Source organism: Haliotis rufescens, unplaced genomic scaffold (genome assembly GCF_023055435.1).
Source record: "Haliotis rufescens isolate VD_foot unplaced genomic scaffold, xgHalRufe1.0.p SCAF_35, whole genome shotgun sequence".
NCBI classification, from domain to species: Eukaryota; Metazoa; Mollusca; class Gastropoda; order Lepetellida; family Haliotidae; genus Haliotis; species Haliotis rufescens.
In genome coordinates this window covers 3821799-3840119 of record NW_025964057.1, presented here as the reverse complement: position 1 = coordinate 3840119, position 18321 = coordinate 3821799, and the positions used below count along the sequence as shown (strand labels likewise).

The 18321-nt window shown below is 40.8% G+C and overlaps 1 protein-coding gene across 1 annotated transcript; it reads right to left on the bottom strand.

Moving 5' to 3' along the window:
* Positions 1–3151: 3151 nt before the first annotated feature.
* LOC124134459 (heart- and neural crest derivatives-expressed protein 2-like) lies at positions 3152–18033 on the bottom strand. Its single transcript, XM_046499300.2, has 2 exons — positions 17335–18033; positions 3152–4426 (listed from the first exon to the last, which is right to left on the bottom strand). The coding sequence occupies exons 1-2, from the start codon at positions 17857–17859 to the stop codon at positions 4316–4318; spliced, it is 636 nt and encodes a 211-aa protein (XP_046355256.1). The 5' UTR covers positions 17860–18033; the 3' UTR covers positions 3152–4315.
* Between the last annotated feature and the right edge of the window lie 288 nt (positions 18034–18321).

Genomic DNA, 18321 nt, shown 5'->3' with positions numbered 1-18321 from the left:
CCTCGTGCTTTAACGTCACATTGGCAATATTCCCTGATCCTCCCTCGTCCTTTAACGTCACATTGGCAATATTCCCTGATCCTACCTCGTCCTTCAACGTCACATTGGCAATAATCCCTGATCCTACCTCGACCTTTAACGTCACATTGACAATAACGTCACATTGGCAATATTCCCTGATCCTCCCTCGTCCTTCAACGTCACATTGGCAATAATCCCTGATCCCACCTCGTTCTTTAACGTCACATTGCCAATAACGTCACACTGGCAATAATCCTTGATCTCCCCTCGTCCTTAAACGTCACATTGGCAATATTCCCTGATCCTCCCTCGTCCTATAACGTCACATTGGCAATATTCCCTGATCCGCCCTGGTCTTTTAACGCCTCATTGGCAATATTCCCTGGCGCTCCCTTGTCCTTTAACGTCACATTGGCAATATTCCCTGATCCCCTCTCGTCCTTTAACGTCACATTGGCAATATTCCCTGATCCGCTGGTCTTTTAACGCCTCATTGGCAATATTCCCTGATCCGCTGGTCTTTTAACGCCACATTGGCAATATTCCCCGTTCTGTGGGCCGGGAAGCATTGCCCCCTGTCCTGTCCTGCTTATTCTCCAGAGAGTCAATGTGAGCAACTTGTCATAACAAAAACGAAACTATATAATTCTAACAATAACAATCTATACGTTTGCAATACCGAAACACACGTTCATGATTCCTTTGATCAAAACGCAACATAGAAGGTACTTCATTAAACTAATCACTTGTGATTGTTATAAGATGTTGAAAGGATACTGTTTGTGTTAGCGCCATCATGCACAGTGTTGTAAACCATGCCTGACGTGGTGACGGTGCCAGTTTGCGCTCACAGTTTCCACTCAGCTAGTTAGCATGTGTCGAGCATCAAGACAGAAATATGCCGTTTACCAGGCAACTCCTTCAAAGCTTAATTCGCCCATTTCGCTGCCTAGAGGGAGGCGCCCAGAAAAGCCCGACCCCAAGGGCGGTTTCGATTACGATGACTTCGCTTCGATCTGTGGCCAACTGACTCAGCCTTGCTAAGTCCTCAACCTGGAAGTAACGATTTATTCAGAATTTTGACGTTCTCGAGAAAATTATCTTATTTACCGTGAGATCGGACGACGGCCAACTTGGGCGAATTGCGCCGCGTCGAGTTTAATTTCTTTATGGAGGCGCTTTACACTGACCACATGGTTATAATTTAATATGGAGGCTTTCAATTGATGTAACAGACTGATTGATAGCGGGGCCCAGCCTTAGTAACGACATCAACAGAACACCGGCTAATTTGGCTAATAATCTTTATTGAATAACAGTGTAATGTCCTTCGCTCATTTTCCCGGCGCCATCCAGACCCCCGTTCGTCCACAGCTTCAGAGTCGCACAGGACGATTTTTTAAACTCCTACGAACTTCAGAAATTGACAGCTTAATCAGATTTGTTTTAATTGAAACACTGAAACGCCGGGATAAAAATATACGTTTTATGTTGCTTTTTTTACATCTTAATTTTCACGTCATGGGAATGTTATAATAATTGGTAAATCTATAAATAGAAATAACGCTTTTATGTCCGCGAATAACATAACTGACGTTATACTCTGATATTACTTTGTCCTGACTGACAGACTCAAGAGCGTGTCAGATACATGTAACTGGTCCAGCCTCATACCACACAGGTGCCAAGCATAACGGTAGAGTGTACCAGAAACTCTATCCTACACCAGAGGAGCTAAGCAGTGTTATTAAAGTATGAAATATCTGTTCCATGCAACCATCACATTCTACCATGACGTTTTGAAAATACTCGATTCTGATTGGTCAAAGGTTCACGTTAAATTAGCATGCTGCAATTACCCTCTATGTATATGGTATAGTTATTGTGTAAAATGACTGAAATCTTCAACATTTTGTGAACTGCGTGATTCACATCACGCTTTTAATGTAGTGAAGGTAAATACCACCTGCCGAATACAAGTGTATATTAAAGGGTGACAACCATTCCTTATCAATGTTTCACCCTGTGCTTGGGAATCCGTGTTGAGAAATTGATATATCAGAAACTTAAATTCTAACAGTTACTGGGTTTTTTACATGGATAGGGCACTCAGTTTATAAACACCCTCCCCAAATCACGGACTTTCCCTTCCAGTAATAAAGACCCGGTAAATACACATATTTATTATGATATTCTATTATGACGTTAGTTACACTTACACTGTACATTACTAGGTGTATGCAATCGACCACCTTAGTCTTACACAAACTTGAACATAATAAATTAGAATTAAATAGTAAATCGATATGAACCAGAGTCATCAGGCTATGCCATATCCCCCTGTTCTGGTACATATCAGAAATGGCGTTTTATAGCCCATACTACCATTGGATGCCTGCAGGTCAGTGAAGAAGAAAAATATGGCTGGCTGTTTAGTATTTTCAATATCCCAACGATTTTGGAGTTCCGGAAACGAGCACTGCCTTCATCTTAAGTCATTGTCTTCATGAAAACAAATCATGAAAAAAGAAATTATCCCAAAAGGCACAAACATGCAAGAAATAAAATAAATAAAAACATATCCCAATTCATCGAAAGGCCCCAGTTCACAGCTCTACTGATCTGTATAACAAGTTTCACCAAGAAATAGTAAAAAGTTCAGGGCCCACTTACACAAAGCGATCTTAGTGCTAAGATGATCGTAACTCCCATACTTTAACATAGGCTTACAATAGTCTTAGCGCTAAGATCGCTTTGTGCAAGTGGGCCCAGGAGTTTTTCGCCGGAAACGGAAAACGGCCTGCCGACGGACGGACGGACAACCAGATCGCTATTCAAACAGGGGGATAAAAATGACATAAGTATCATTTAACAACAATTCAAGTATTACGTTTCCTTCACTTCGACAAATAAAAATGATCATGTTTTTGTTGCTGAAATTTCTTAAGAACATCACCACGTGGCTTTGGAAAAATTATTCAGTAAAATGTAATACAGAAGGTATCAAGAAGGCGCAGCATGTCTTCTAGAGATTCCCCGGTACAACGTGGTAGATCTCGCCCAGGACTATGATCAATAAATATGTATTGTGCTCAAAACCATGCAGACAATGAAAAACAAAGTTCATTTGTTACAATCATAGTCATTTAATTTCTATGTAATTTTCAATATTTTCACGACATGAAATATTCTCTGTACAGACAATGTGATCTCTATCTGGAACAGCACTCTCACGCTCTAATATACATACACACAGTCGTCGGCACACGTGACTAGATGAACAGCTGAATGGACACAGACTAATCCCTAAGATACATACAACCAAGTAGCTACATAACAGATGATGCCATGAACGCCAGTCTCCACATCTCCACATAATACTGATATTACTTACAAACAGTGCCCGGCAACAGCGCGCCCTCGTTTATCCATACACCTCAAGTTCGCTGCGAACAAATATTTGTGTTTCGTTCGGAAACCGTTTGTTCGTCAATATTACTGATTATTACACAAGTTCGGATGAACGAGGGTACACTGAACGTGTGGACGAACGCCCACATAATACTGCATGGTCGGTGTCAATATTGTGCAAAGTCGAGACACAATGAGATCACGTGACAGTCTGGATATTTGAATGTGCACACACATCAAAAGTGAATAAATTAGTGAATGTCTTGAAAAACATGGTCATATGACGTTGTGTTTGTAGCACGATATGACTTCAATGTCAAACTTCACTTTGTGGAAGGTGTACGCCTTGGAACCTTCCATGACCTTGGCGGAGCAGGCGGCAGTCTGCCCCTCCCCCACCCCCGGGATCGTCCTGGTCATTCATCAGGCTCTCCTGGGCGTCCCACCCCAGACGAGCGTCTCTGGGGTCAGTGATAGCGATAACCCTCACTTCATTTCCCCCCGAGCAGCGCTGAGATCGGTCCGAGAACTATTTGTCACACAGCACTAGTTTAGTATCTTGAAGACGGCCGTACAGCACCGGTAGCCCCTGTCGTCTGGAGCGGCATCCTCCTTGTGGGGAATTCTCAGGCGTCAACCACTCGCTGATCAACAGCTCACCGCCCATCCGAAAATCTTTGGTATGACTTCGTAAATCCAACAATCTCACTTTGTCCTTTCAGTGACATCACATCCGGTCTGTGTGTCAACTTCCGGCTCTTCTGAGCCCGTGTTTGTAAAAACTCCGCCTTGTGCTAAACGCCATAGAAATCTGTGCCTTGTAAACAACACACTGAAATTAGTGCTGGTCTATAAATTGGCCAAAATGATGTGCTCTACGTCATCAGTTTTTCAGTTCTGACGCCCACACATGTTGCGGCCATCCTGTCCTTCCTTTTCCTTTCTTCTCCGACGACGGACTTCCGGCATCGCTGTCGCACGAATTACTAGATTCCTGAAAGTTAAAGAGAGAGAGAGTAAAATTTCAGTTCAATGAAAAAAACAGGCCATTAAGTACAAATAGGACAAATTATTGTGTGGCTTTTGTTGCGCTGTTCTTTTAGTGACGCATTACGAGTAGCGACATCCTGGCATGTTTATGTTTGCACGTGCAAGTGACACACAAATTATGTACATTTTTTTCTCTTTTCAAGTCTGTCAGTCAGAGGCCTGTCACTTGAAGGTCATAACCTCGTTCTGAAGCCACACGGTCACCACGAGACGCCCTTCCCCAACGGCATGCCGCTGTAGAGGTGGTGTCAGGCGGGAGACCGACGGGATTTATCGATCTGAAGAATTACAAGGCATCTGCCATGAATTTATTGTAATCGTCATTGCTCCGGTGAATATCTGCAAGTTGCCCGGAATCCGTCATGTCCTCTGGCCCACCGCGTCTGCTTAACGTCACCGTCTGTCACGGTCCTTGAAGCGCTCGCCATGTGTCATTGATCTGTAATAAACCACGGAACGCCGGGACATTCCCTCCCATCTCACCTGCCCCTTCCGAGGAGACGCTAATTTTGATGACGTCACAGCACGTGCATGTTAACTGCCGGAAGTGATCAGCTTCACCTCTGAGAGTGGCACCAATATGGTCGGATACAGTTAGTTTACTATTAAAACCCACGGGTCAAGATTCAGGGTTGAGTTCAACTCGAACTATGCACGTGTGGGTTGAGGGATGCTACCTTGCGACCCGTACCCTCCTTACCCCGACCCCCTACCCTCCAAACAAGATGTCGACAAATCTCTCCCTCCCCCTTCAAGACGCATTGATACTTCCTGTTCAATTACAGCGCATCGTGCTACGAAGCCCCGTCAGACAACTAGGCTCCGTGTCATTTTAGACAATCTATACACAGAGAACTAAGTATGTTTAGTTCGAAACCCAACTTTTAAAAATTGCCATGGGAAAACTAATTTTGAATTGGAAACAAGAACATGAACGTCAGATTCTTTCCGAGTCGTAAGTGGTTAGTTCCGCGGATAGTTGAGAACTGGAGAAAAACATTCCCTCACGCTGTGACGTGTAAATTGAAGACCGCTAGAAAATATGTACATGTAAATATATGTTGAAAGATATGTGAGAGCGAACATGTGAAGCCACGGCGAGATGGCCGCGCTGTAACACGAAGGTCGGGATTCCCAGTGAGGCAGCCTGGGAAGAAATTCCCCTTCTATCTCACCCCTATAGGGGGCCATAGCTCGCCCCAACAGGAGATTCTTGCGTTAATCGTGTTTAGGTAACGAGTCAGGCCGCCCGCGAGTTCCTACATCGGAATAATTGCCTATTGCCATAGTGAAAACGCTGGGAGAAAATTAACATCTAAAGATGCGGAGTTTGTGGGAGCCGGTGATGGGATTCATTTCTAACTGCTTATTAAAATTTGAAACGATTTTATAAATATTTTAACAAGCAATGACGTATTTTGAAATATTGGGGCATCATTAACAGTGAGAGTATTTGGGCGTATTTGTGGGGGTTGATGCAAAATTAGGATCGTGTGACACATGAACATGCATTTTTTTTTTTTAAAACATGCTAATAGTTGACACGTGTGTGGTCGACTTTACAATATTCTCAAAAAATACGACACAGCGACATCAAATCTTTTGTTTCATGTAGGTACTGGGAATTAACTGAAATCTTTACTTATTCCGTAATGAAGTATTTATCGCTATCAACTATCACACATGTACCGTCACGTGATGAGAGCGCTGCAAGTACAGATACACTATTGATTTTATATTCATACATTACACTGATGAGAACATTTCACTATATTATACATGTTTTTATAACTGGAATATCTTTTAGAAAGAAAATCGTTTTTAAAGCGAAGAATACAAATTTTGCAAACTTCTTAATATTAAGGCCTTTCAAAGACCTTCTTAATAATGCCTCTTTTTTAACAGAAAACAGTGGTATAAGCCTGTCATGGGTTGGATAACTATCATGGTACTATGGAGGAAAACTGTCACTATCAATAATTGTACAATTATTATGTTCTTGTGAAGGAAACATTAATCTGTATTTATAAAGTCCTTACAAAGAGATTTAAGGATGCATACGCCTGGCCCCATTCCGGTTTTCTTCCCACGTTCATTTTTTCGGGTACCCTTGACAAATCTCTATTCAAATTATATATTGAGATGTTATAAAATGTCCTGTAAAGTGAGAAACAGTGCGATCTGTCAATAACTTCAGATCCGTGAAGATCCGGCTAAGAATAGGTCTTCAGAAACCCATGCTTGTCGTAAGCGGCGACGAATCGGGTGGTCAGACTCGCTGACTTAGTTGATGCATATCATCGTATCCCAATGCGTGGATCAATGGTCATGTTGTCAATCACTACATTGTCTGGTCCAGACTCGGATTATTAACAGATCGCTGGAATATTGCAGCGTTAAACAACAAACAAACAAATAGCCTTGCCCCAGTTATGTCCACAATGTCATCATGAGACGGTGTCGCTGTACCTCGAAATGTTACTAGTCATTGGTATAATTTTACCGGAGACGTTTACACAAGGCTCGCGTGATTCTCGTCATGTCCCGCGAGGAGTGCCTTGATATAGCGGAGTCACTAGATCCGCCATCATGGACATTGAAATCGGTCAAAACGGAAGAAAACAATAAATAAATATTTAACACATATTTAGACTTTAGAAACAAGACGTAAAAGTTTCGTGAAAAACCGCAAGATAATATACAAAAAGTAACAACCATGGAAATATAAATCAAAGATGATTAATTCAGTTACATTATTTCCTGAATATCATTAAGAGTTTTCAGTGAAATGGGGACACGGTCAAGTATAAAGTATGAGATGTAACAGTAACGAACTTTATACATTATTCAAAATGCGCGTTCTTCTAATTTCTTTGAATCACAGTGAATGAAATTCCGACAGACATATCCGAAATAACGAGTATCAGTTGGAAGTGTTTTGTCGACGGATGCAATAGGAACCTTCAATCAGTCAGAGCCACAGCTCCCATTACTAAACAGAAGCAAGGCATATTCCAGACCCCCCTTCCTACCAGCGTGAGGGTGCCTGGACTGTATTCCCGGCACGTGCCCCCCCTCCCCCCCTTTTATCTATACAACATCAGCACATCCCGTGACACGAGACCAGCGCGAGGATAGAACTCCGAAGTGTGTGCATTTCGGAAATAAACCCATTCTGACATACTGTGTGATACTTCTTCAATACTAGGAACGCAATGTCAAAAATAAGCCCTGATCAGTTTTCTCGTTAAAATATCAACGAAAATATTTCTGAATAAAATCAAATGCGTATATGTATACCCAAATAAAGCTAAGCCCATTAAACAGGCAATCTGTTCATTGAAATATATAGTCCTTTAACGGCATCATGCTATTAACCCGCAAACTAAGTTTCTACATTTAGATATAATTCGAACGGTATTTATTTTTAAATGTGTATGGATATAGATTCCGTTTGACGTAATGCTTTCTGAATGGGCGGGTATTACACTGCCTTGTATCTGCAGAACGAGAGCACCACGCCAAATCTCAAAGCATTCTCATGAATTATTACGCTCTATCGCTCGAAAGAAAATTAAATTCTCTTTACATTTTACTGAGTGCTTGAGTAGCATTTGAGTCCGCGTGGAAGTCTGCGGACCGGGGACAGGAAATGTGATCCTTATTCATCAACTGTGTTTATGTTATTGTGGGGAACTGATACCAATCTGTAGTCTCTTATCGCTTGTCTTTTCCCAAGCTACTTCAGAATTCAACAACTCATTTATAAATAACTGTTTCCTTAGCATATGCTGTATAATAGAGAATTCATGGTATAGGTCCTATAGTAGTTGCCAGTAAATTGCTGGTACGTCGATAACGACAAAGTCGGACAAATCAGGAATTGTCATAAATTTCGATAAAAAATATCGTGGATTATTTTTCCACGTATCCGAATTGGAAGTGTACTTGCCGTGGTAATTCTGGACATCTATCGAAGGGATTAAATGTGTCATTTGACAAGATCAGCGAGATTTTGCGCACCGGCTTGAACATCGCTTGTCTTCGAGGCGGTATAAGATTTTTAAATATTTACACAAATTCGGTTTATTATACACATCTATGGAAGCCCGTGCTTTCAAGTGCAAAGCAAGGGAAAAGGGTTACAATATGAACTGGGCTGAACATCCAGTCTGATATCCTTCATATGACGCAAGTATTGAAATACTTTGCTAGGAAAATGTTATCTGTGCTTGAGGTTTGAGGTTTTTTTTAAAAAACAAAAAACAACAAAACGAACTACTAGGGTCAGTATTGGTTGAATGTTGACAAGTAGCGCTGCAGCAACATATGCATTTTATCGCAACAAAACCATCTAATTATATTTTAATGATCGTATATCCTCTTTGAAATATATTATATATAATTATTTATGATGTAAAAAGTAATTATTCCATATTACTGAAACATATCTGAATATTAACGATAAACTGTGTATTTTACAAATGAGCTGATTCTAAGTTGGAAAACCCAACAAAATACTTCGTGTTTGAAATATTTAGAGAAAGATATTTCTACGCCCAATTGACGTTTATACTCAGATAACACACATATATATGTTATCAAATCACGTTGGAAACTGCCATTAATTCTTCTGTCTGGATATATTGGGGAGATAGAAATTATTTATTTTATGTTGCTTTCCTTTGAAGTATTGAGATATCTCCGAGTACGTCTGTGAGTCCCCCCCCCCCCCCCCCCCCCCCCATCTCTATCATGTGACATATTGATGTCTTTTCTACCCTCCGCTCACAACAAAATATCGGGGGATGTATGGCTCACACTGTCGGCATTGTCCTTATAATACTCGATGTAGTATATAGTATGTGGATGTTTGAATCTTATATGTAGTGCGGTTTGTATTTACATTTGATTATTTATCGTATAGAATATAGAAATTTTATTTGAATCGTATTAGTAGTTGAATTGTTGGAATCGTACTTCATTGTGTTGTATTTGTATATTGTACAATGTATACAGTATTGTATTTGAACTGTTTGAATTATATACAAGGTGGTGAAATGTTTAAATATCATACAATGTATTGTATTGTGTTGTATTTGAATTGTTTAAATCGTGTGCAATGTAGTGTTGTGTATTTTATTTATATTGTTTTTATCTTACACAAGGTCGTGTATTGTGTTTGAATCTAATACAGTGTAGCGAATAGTATTTGAATTGTTTGAAATATACAATATATTATTTTCGGTACTTATATATTTTTTAATCAAGATAAATACATGAACGACTAGTAGGTGATGGCCCTGTGTCCCGTCGTTATAAGGCAGTGAGGCAGTCATTCACAATTAAACCCTCCACAATATCTCTCTTCTAAATTAGCCTAAAATGTTTGTTTCGTTTAAGATTTATCAATTTCAAAGTACCTTGGCGTAACTAGATATAGATATAGCCGATTTCTCTCTCGATGCTGTCATTGCTCCTAGATTCGGCATATTTTCTTCCCATTAAATTGAAATAAAAATTATCCTCTAATGTCTTGTAGGTCTTGAGGGGCGCTTGACTTAATTCCCCTGCTATCGGAGCGGCTGAGGGGAATTAACCTGCTACTTGAATCACTTGAATTCTGGGGATGATGCACTGTGGGTTCCGACTTCCTCTTCACGGCCATAACGATGTCCCCTCCCACACCATCAGCCCCACCCCACAACCCCCTGGGGGTGATGCACTGTGGGTTCTGACTTCCTCTTCACGGCCATAACGATGTCCCCTCCCACACCATCAGCCCCACCCCACAACCCCAACCCGTCGCTTACCCTACACGCGATTCTCAACCTCTCACAGTTAACGCTAACCATCAAAATGGTTTCTATTATGAAAGTTGTTAAATGTTAACAGCCTGAATTAAATACCACAGCAAATGGCGCATTTTCCCCAATATAACGACAAATGGACATATGCACTAATACAACTTTAACTCGCCGTGCCTAAGATTCGCCATACCCGCAAGGATTCAAAGCATGGGTATACGTCTAAGAACTGCGACACTCCCGCCAATAGTTTTAAATGTCCTCACATAATATATAATGTCATATATTGTATAATTAATGTCCACGTGTTTCAGTACGTGGTCCTGTATCTATGCTATCTATGCATCTGTATACTATCAGTTGCTCACAGCCACACAGTTATTCCCTGCTCCCGTGAAGTCACACATCTATTTCCTACTCTCGTGAAGTCACACATCTATTTCCTACTCTCGTGCAGTCACACTTCTATTTCCTACTCTCGTGAAGTCACACATCTATTTCCTACTCCCGTGAAGTCACACATCTATTTCCTACTCTCGTGAAGTCACACATCTATTTCCTACTCTCGTGCAGTCACACTTCTATTTCCTACTCTCGTGAAGTCACACATCTATTTCCTACTCCCGTGAAGTCACACATCTATTTCCTACTCTCGTGAAGTCACACATCTATTTCCTACTCTCGTGCAGTCACACTTCTATTTCCTACTCTCGTGAAGTCACACATCTATTTCCTACTCTCGTGAAGTCACACATCTATTTCCTACTTCGTTTCCTACTCTCGTGAAGTCACACATCTATTCCCTACTCTCGTGCAGTCACACATGTATTTCCTACTCTCTTGCACAGTCACACATCTCTTCCCTATTATCGAGCACAGTCACATCTTTTCTCTCTCTCGCTCCTGTCGTCATTCTACAGAAGCGGTTGAGGCTCATCATTGTTTAAAATTCAGAAATTTGAACCTAGATTCCCGGCAGCATATGGCCGCTGGTTATGAAATTATGACGGAATGACTGGTTTGCTGGCTGTGCGACGCGTCCGCCAACCTTTTCCCCTGACCAGTCCTCGCGGACGACTTCTCTACAAACCTTGATTCCGCGGATGTCACATTTCCCCGCCTACTTCAATAAGGAAATTACAACCTTGCTGTTTAGAGCGTGTGTTTGCGCGTGCGCGTCGTGCGACTGTGAAAGTTGATCGCTGTTTTGCCAATAAACAACAATAACTGATCATTTCGTGTAATTTCCATGCGCGTGTTACTGTGCATTTAGGCGCAAGTGCACGTGTAGCACTGACGACGGAGGCTAAATTCGCTTGAACAACCGGTTGTGGTTCCTGGAGCCCAGATGCGGGGAGTAGACATGTCGTTGTTTAATCAAATAAACTGGCGATGTTGGGAATTTTATTGATAGCTGACACACAAAACACGCTTGTCTCCTGCTCGATCGCCGTCAGATCCAAGTTTCCCTCCCTCCCCTACACCGCTACAGTGGAGACTATCGTCGAATTAGCAATTAGCTTTATTAAAACCGATATCCTCTTCACTCGCTCAATTCCACACCGATCAGGGAAATTATTGAGACAAGTTAATTGACAAATAATCAAATTAAATTTGCTGATCATTTTGGATAATAATGTTTGATTCATTAGCTGTTTAAGACAATAGGGCGGCAGGTTGATGGAGTGAAACAATGGCGATATCCGACCCGCCGTGGGGAAATGGAATATATTTAGTGTTCACTTTACAGAGATCAAACATCAATATTACCCCATATCACCGGTGCCCCCTGGGAGAAGAGGGGACTACACAGATAAGAAGATTTAATCCGTGTCAACCACATTCAAAGAACTATCGTATACAGAAATATGCTGAACCTGTGGCATATGGGCATTTTCCCAGAATACTGTATGGTTTCAACGCATAGGAAACAACTTAGCTCGACATCCGTCAGTTCGTGGTATAAAAGCCACAGGCGCGTATATATATATTAAGTATGATATTAACTATAGGGGGTATATATTATATTTTGTCTGAGAAGGGAATAAACCGTCGGTGGATATAGATCATATATATTGTCTGAGAAGGGTATTAACTGTAAGGGGATATAGCATATATTGTCCGAGCAGGGTATTAAATATGTGTGGATGTCATATATTTGTCTGAGTATGGTATTATCATATATTGCCTGAGAGGATATAACTTTGACCCACCAGGAGAAAGGGGACTTTATGGGTGCTAGGATACAACTGTGCTGTGGCGTCATAAGACGTTTGACGTCAACGTATTTCAGTGAAGATCGCCATGTGTGCGGACTGTACAAAAATATCTTAGTTTTCTCTCGCTAGATCGTAATGTAATTATAAACCTTATTTCTAAACCTTTCTGCATACATGACTACTTTCAATTCATCAGATATCATGTATAAAAACTGCAATTATTACATTTATAAGTCGGAAAATGGGTCCAAATGTTTGATGACATGCATCGCTGTAGTAAATATGAATTGAAGTTTGTGAATTGTATTTTTGGGTTACGAAGAGACTGTGGTATTTAAAATATAATGAGAATCCAAAAGGTCCCTTATCTCATGGCAAGTCACCAGTGTTGCTTAGTAAACGTATTACATATTGCCCGAGTTGGGTTTAAGTGTTAGAGGGTGTATAAAGTATTTATTGCAATTGTTACGTTGATTTCTTGGAGGGAATAATTATAGATTACCAACTTCTTTGTGTTACAGCCTCGGTGACGCCTGTGTTGTTACTGACGTCGCGCCGGCTCTGTGTCCCTATTCAAGATGGAAATACTTGTAATCGCTAAAGAACATGTAAACAGAAGCATTACAACCGATATTGATGGCATCAATGTTTAATACAGTTTGGCGCCATTGTTCTACTACAAGAGTTACGTTGAACGTGTCACGTGTTTCATGTTTCATGTTTTGGTACAGAGACAGTGTTGGGGACTGATATCTTACATACTAGTTACTTATATTAAATATATAAGATATCTATAGTTAACTACCAAACTCCACTATGATATAAACAGGTGGTAGCAGCCTCGATTTCACGTATATCGCTACAATATAAGAGTGATGTTATACGAAATAAGACATTGGTTCGTGATACTTGCTAACAGTTGGAATTACGGGGTAAAAGTATTTCCATATTTCTTTCTTCTGAGGATTGACGATTCCGACGGGGTGACAAGTGGAGAAGGAAGTAAGAAATTGGGTGAGACTTTTTAACAAATCTTGACCGGCGCTACGTGCGAGAAATCAGGAGTTTTAGCCAAGTTTTGTGTGATTTGGTGACAGCTGAAAGCGATCGACCACTCGAGATGACTGACATCTCGTGGAAACACGAGACTTGCCTCAAATCACGCGATACTTACGCTAAATATCACCCACGTAGCCCTCAAAATAAAAACCCTGAATAAATAAACTATGCTTGTTAGATATCGCAATGGTCTGATTGAGCTCGACGTTTTGACGGGTCGGTCTCCCTCGCGCACCTGAACAAGTCAAGACGTTTGGTCTGGAATCCGCACATTTGACTTGGGGAAAAATACACAGTGGATATGAACCTCATGACGACCGGGTCGCTACCATTACAGTTTATACAGACAATCACGGACGATTATTTTTTCTAGAAACCTAATTATAAAAAGGAAATGCTAAATGGTACCCCGTAGGATGGTAGAGTGAGTACTTTACACAAGACTTCACCGTACCCAATACACGTTTTATTTGATCACGAATTAAATATGAAATAATATCCCTATCTGCGATGTGTTTAAGGAGGTGTATAAAGGTCATTTGGTTTTAATTGGTAAATTGCGTTATCCTAAATATTCCATTGAGCGCTGATCGTGGCACAAATGTTCTCCACCAACTAGTGTCAGTAGTCCGAGCTTATTCAAATATTTCAACTCATTTTGATGTAAATTTATTCAATAAAAAAGTTTGGCTATCTGGTGTCAATAAAATGAAAGAAAAACATCAAGTTACGTAAATATCCCCTCTGACCCCCGCTCTGACAAATATTTAAATTTGATGTACGTGATACTGCACTTACAGTGATAGAACGTCTCCACAATTGATACGAAACGGGGGCTTGAAATCTGGTGTATGTCAAAGCGGTATAGAATACGTGTATGGTATTTGTCATGTCGAAATACTATTTCTTGGCAACTGCTTGCATGTCATTGACAGATTCTAAAAGCGTCTGACGTCATGATATATTTAATCCTTTCAGATTTCTTGTAATGTAGTCCGTCACATTTCTAGAATGGCAGTTCACGTGTATGTAAACCAATGACCGTCCCTGTTTACCTAGCACAAAACTAAACAGACGGGAGAAATAAAAATGTTTTGATGGATAATCAGCATCCAGACACCATGTGTATACAAACATGAAAGAACGTTTTCGACATTGATGTAATTTGTGTCTTGTCATGATATATTAATCAAACGCGTCGTAATATTTCATTGATACTCTCTTGTGATACAAAAACATCACAGTAACGAATATCACTGTAAAGGCTAACCAACAGTTCTACAATATAGTTTTTCAGCAAATATCAATCACTTAAATTTTCGTTTTTGAGGCCTCCCTTTTAAGAATGAATATATTTGAAGTTTCTGCTTCTCGGGCGTCCGTGGTCCCGGGTGATTCAGATCGACAATTGCCGCATCCCTATCATCCTATTTATCTCGTTCACTTTGACAAAAGCCCAGTCCCTGGTGGTTTCTCGTTAATTAAATTAAAACCACGCGGTGTGATTGTGTTTCTAATTATCGTGATTAGCGTTAGATAAATACACGGAAATAAGCGAAATTAGCGAGCGTCTTTGTGGGAAGGTGTAAAACGGCGGTCGACGTTGACACTTCACGGACAACGACACCGCCGACTTGAGGATTGGATCTGGGCGAAATACTTGCTCCAGTTGGTATATGATCTGATATAAAGAGGAGATTATGGAGATTCGAATGGACACATCTGTTAAAGTCATGGTCATTTATGAAATACATTTCAAACGTATAATAACAGCGACAAATTGCTGGGCACTCAATACCGAACACAACTCCAGTTCTTTAAGATTTGCTGATATCGTATCTTTAGTATCTAATGTTAATGTCTTTTAAGAATTTTTTGATTATTTGGGCGAAGTTCTTGGGGAAACACGAGTTGAGTTATTCTATTATTCTATTATAATATTATTATATTATTATCATACTTTGTATATCCTTCACAAATTTAATAAACTTTACATTTACATTTTCGGGCCAACAATGAATTGAATCTAAATGAGTCTTCGGCGTCGCGTATGTATTTCCCTATTTAAATGATTCCAGAGTTTAAACACCACCAGTGAAGATAAAGCTAACACGTTACAATATTTGCACGTGATAGTATGTTTACAAAAAAAATATGAACACGTAAATCTGATGAAATGTCGCTCAAATTGATAGAAACTATCATTGTGATGATAACGGCCGCCGTAATGACCAGATGTACATGGAGGCAGGTCGGGCTATTTGTGTCTGTCAAAAATGATACCCACGCTAGCGATGTTATTATGATAGAAAACTAACGGCGAGGACAGTAAATGTTTCTCAAGCCTACAAGCCGCGTGTCTGTCCTGGTCCTGTCTCAGCAGGCTATAGACGCTAGATTCACCGAGCGAAAACGTAGCAAATCATCCCTCCCTCCAGGCGGCCTCTACTTGGTTCTTAGTTCCAACGTCTTAACTTGAAAACGTTGTAAAGTGATAGGTGACGACCCACAGTCAACGGGTATCTGCTTTAAAGGAGGAAATTAGTCGAAGACAAAATAGCGTTTCTCTTGGAATTGGCAATCATGTCCTAAACCAGCGTTGCTCTGTTTTAATTTGGTAACCCATAAAAAAAATTATTTCATAAAAATGAAATGATACCGTTACAATTGGAACTGCGTCATATCCTAAAACGGCAGCTTTAACTTGTGTAGTCTTGTTTCAAATACAGTGTAATATCATTTAAGAACTGAGCATTGATGATTTAATACTTTGTGTAACAGTTATAATAGTTTGAAAATATTTTCTGTCAAAATAAATTAATAGGGACACGAAGTGTGCAATCCTTTTAATTCTATTTGCAAATATTATTTTTAGAAATTCGTAGCTTGACGGATAATTTTAACAAACAAACGCGTTCTTAAAAAAAATAAATGTTTTGTTTTCCAGGCCTACTTTTGAATAATTGTACGAATAATGCGTATTTGTAGAGAATTTATCTATGCCTGTTGCTACAAAAATATAAGTCATATGGTTTCGTGTGTGACCTTGAAATACGTTTCTGACTGAGGGAGGTATAGTTTAGGCCGTTCCTGAATTGAAAGAGACAAATGAGCCGACTTAACAATGTTGGGTCAGTTCTAGGGGCAGACCTTTGTTTTTCTGGCAGCTTTAATTACAGTTTGATAACCCCCTCCACCCCGGCCGCTAACCCTCCCCACTGCCTGAGAAGCGGGGAGGTCCCCCTTCTTTGACAACGCCGGTGTAGGCATTAAAAAGATGTTAAAATTTGGCGGCGGAATCGGAGAAAGAAATATTATCTGATATTGCCGTGAATGCCAGCCATTTGCAGAAAGCTACGATAAGGACTACATTACCGTGGAACCTTACTTCACATGTCTGGCAATATTCTTGTTTAAAACTGCAGAATTTTATTTTGTTTGCAAAACCCAACAGGATGGAATAATTTATATACAGAAAACTATGCCATTAAGAAATGGAAAATAGCATTTCTCTGTAAATGTTCATATTTTCATATAAATTGTTGATTAAAAAATACAATACTTTAGCTTTGTATGATTTTTTAACCTGTGATAACGACCACACCAAGTACACGTCTCCGTCACACCCCCATTTAACTCGGCCGAGGGTAAGACTCATCAAGCTGATACACCCCCATTTTGTTGGGGTATTATCGGTAAGTGTGGTACTCGTATTGAGGTAGACTTTAAGCCTGCATGTAAAATATAAACAAGATTTAAATGACTACCTGAACTTCTTTCCTTTTCTTTTCTTCTTCTGTTTTTGTCTGTCTATCTGTCTTTTTTGTGAGCTCTGCTTTGAATCCGGCTTCTGTCAGTTTGGGGTCGTCTTTGGCTAATACGTCCATGAGATAAGCAATGTAACTTGTTGCCAAACGCAGTGTCTTAATCTTGGAGAGTTTAGTGTCTGATGGAACATTGGGTATACACCCCCGTAGCGACGCGAAGGCGTTGTTGATGCTCTGGGTCCGTCGTCGTTCCTTCTTGTTGGCCGTGATGCGGCGTTTGACGCACCTGATGCCGTTCTCATAGTAGACAACATGGGTGGCGGGGTCTATCGGGGGTGATCCTGGCCCCATGCCATACGCGTCGGGGGACACGGGCATCTCCTGGGCACCCAGCATCCAGTTCTGGAAGTACCCCGCATCAGTGTGGGGGTCGGGGTAGCGGACCTGGGGGTACTGGTAGAACTCGTGCCCGAGGGGGCCGGGGTGCGGGTAGCCCTGGGAGTAAGCTCCAACACTGAGACTCATGATGTCTGACAGCTGTGACAAGGGAAGAATATTCACACGGTGCTCGGAGATATTGGATCCGATCCAAGATTCCAACAGAAAAAGATTTTACACGACTCGAAATCACAACTCGCAGCTACTGTAGATGTGACTGTAGTAGTGTATGTCTCAATGAAGCTGCCTGCTTTTAAATGCACTCAGTTCCATATGTAAGCGATACCCGTGGAGGGAATCTTATCAAAGCCAACTCCATGACGTCAGGTTGATTCGGCCAATCAGCGACGTCGATCTTCTAGCAAGTTTCATTAATGAAACCAAGCACCGCCCCTTTCCCCGAGCTCCGCCCACTTGTCAGCTGATGGCGTGCGAGAGCAAATTGAGATCGCAGCGGCTCGCTGGTTCCAGAATTTGGTTGCTAATGGCAGCGGAGTGACAGGCAGTAAACATCGTAAACCCCTGTACACGTGGCCGGGTGGGGAGGGG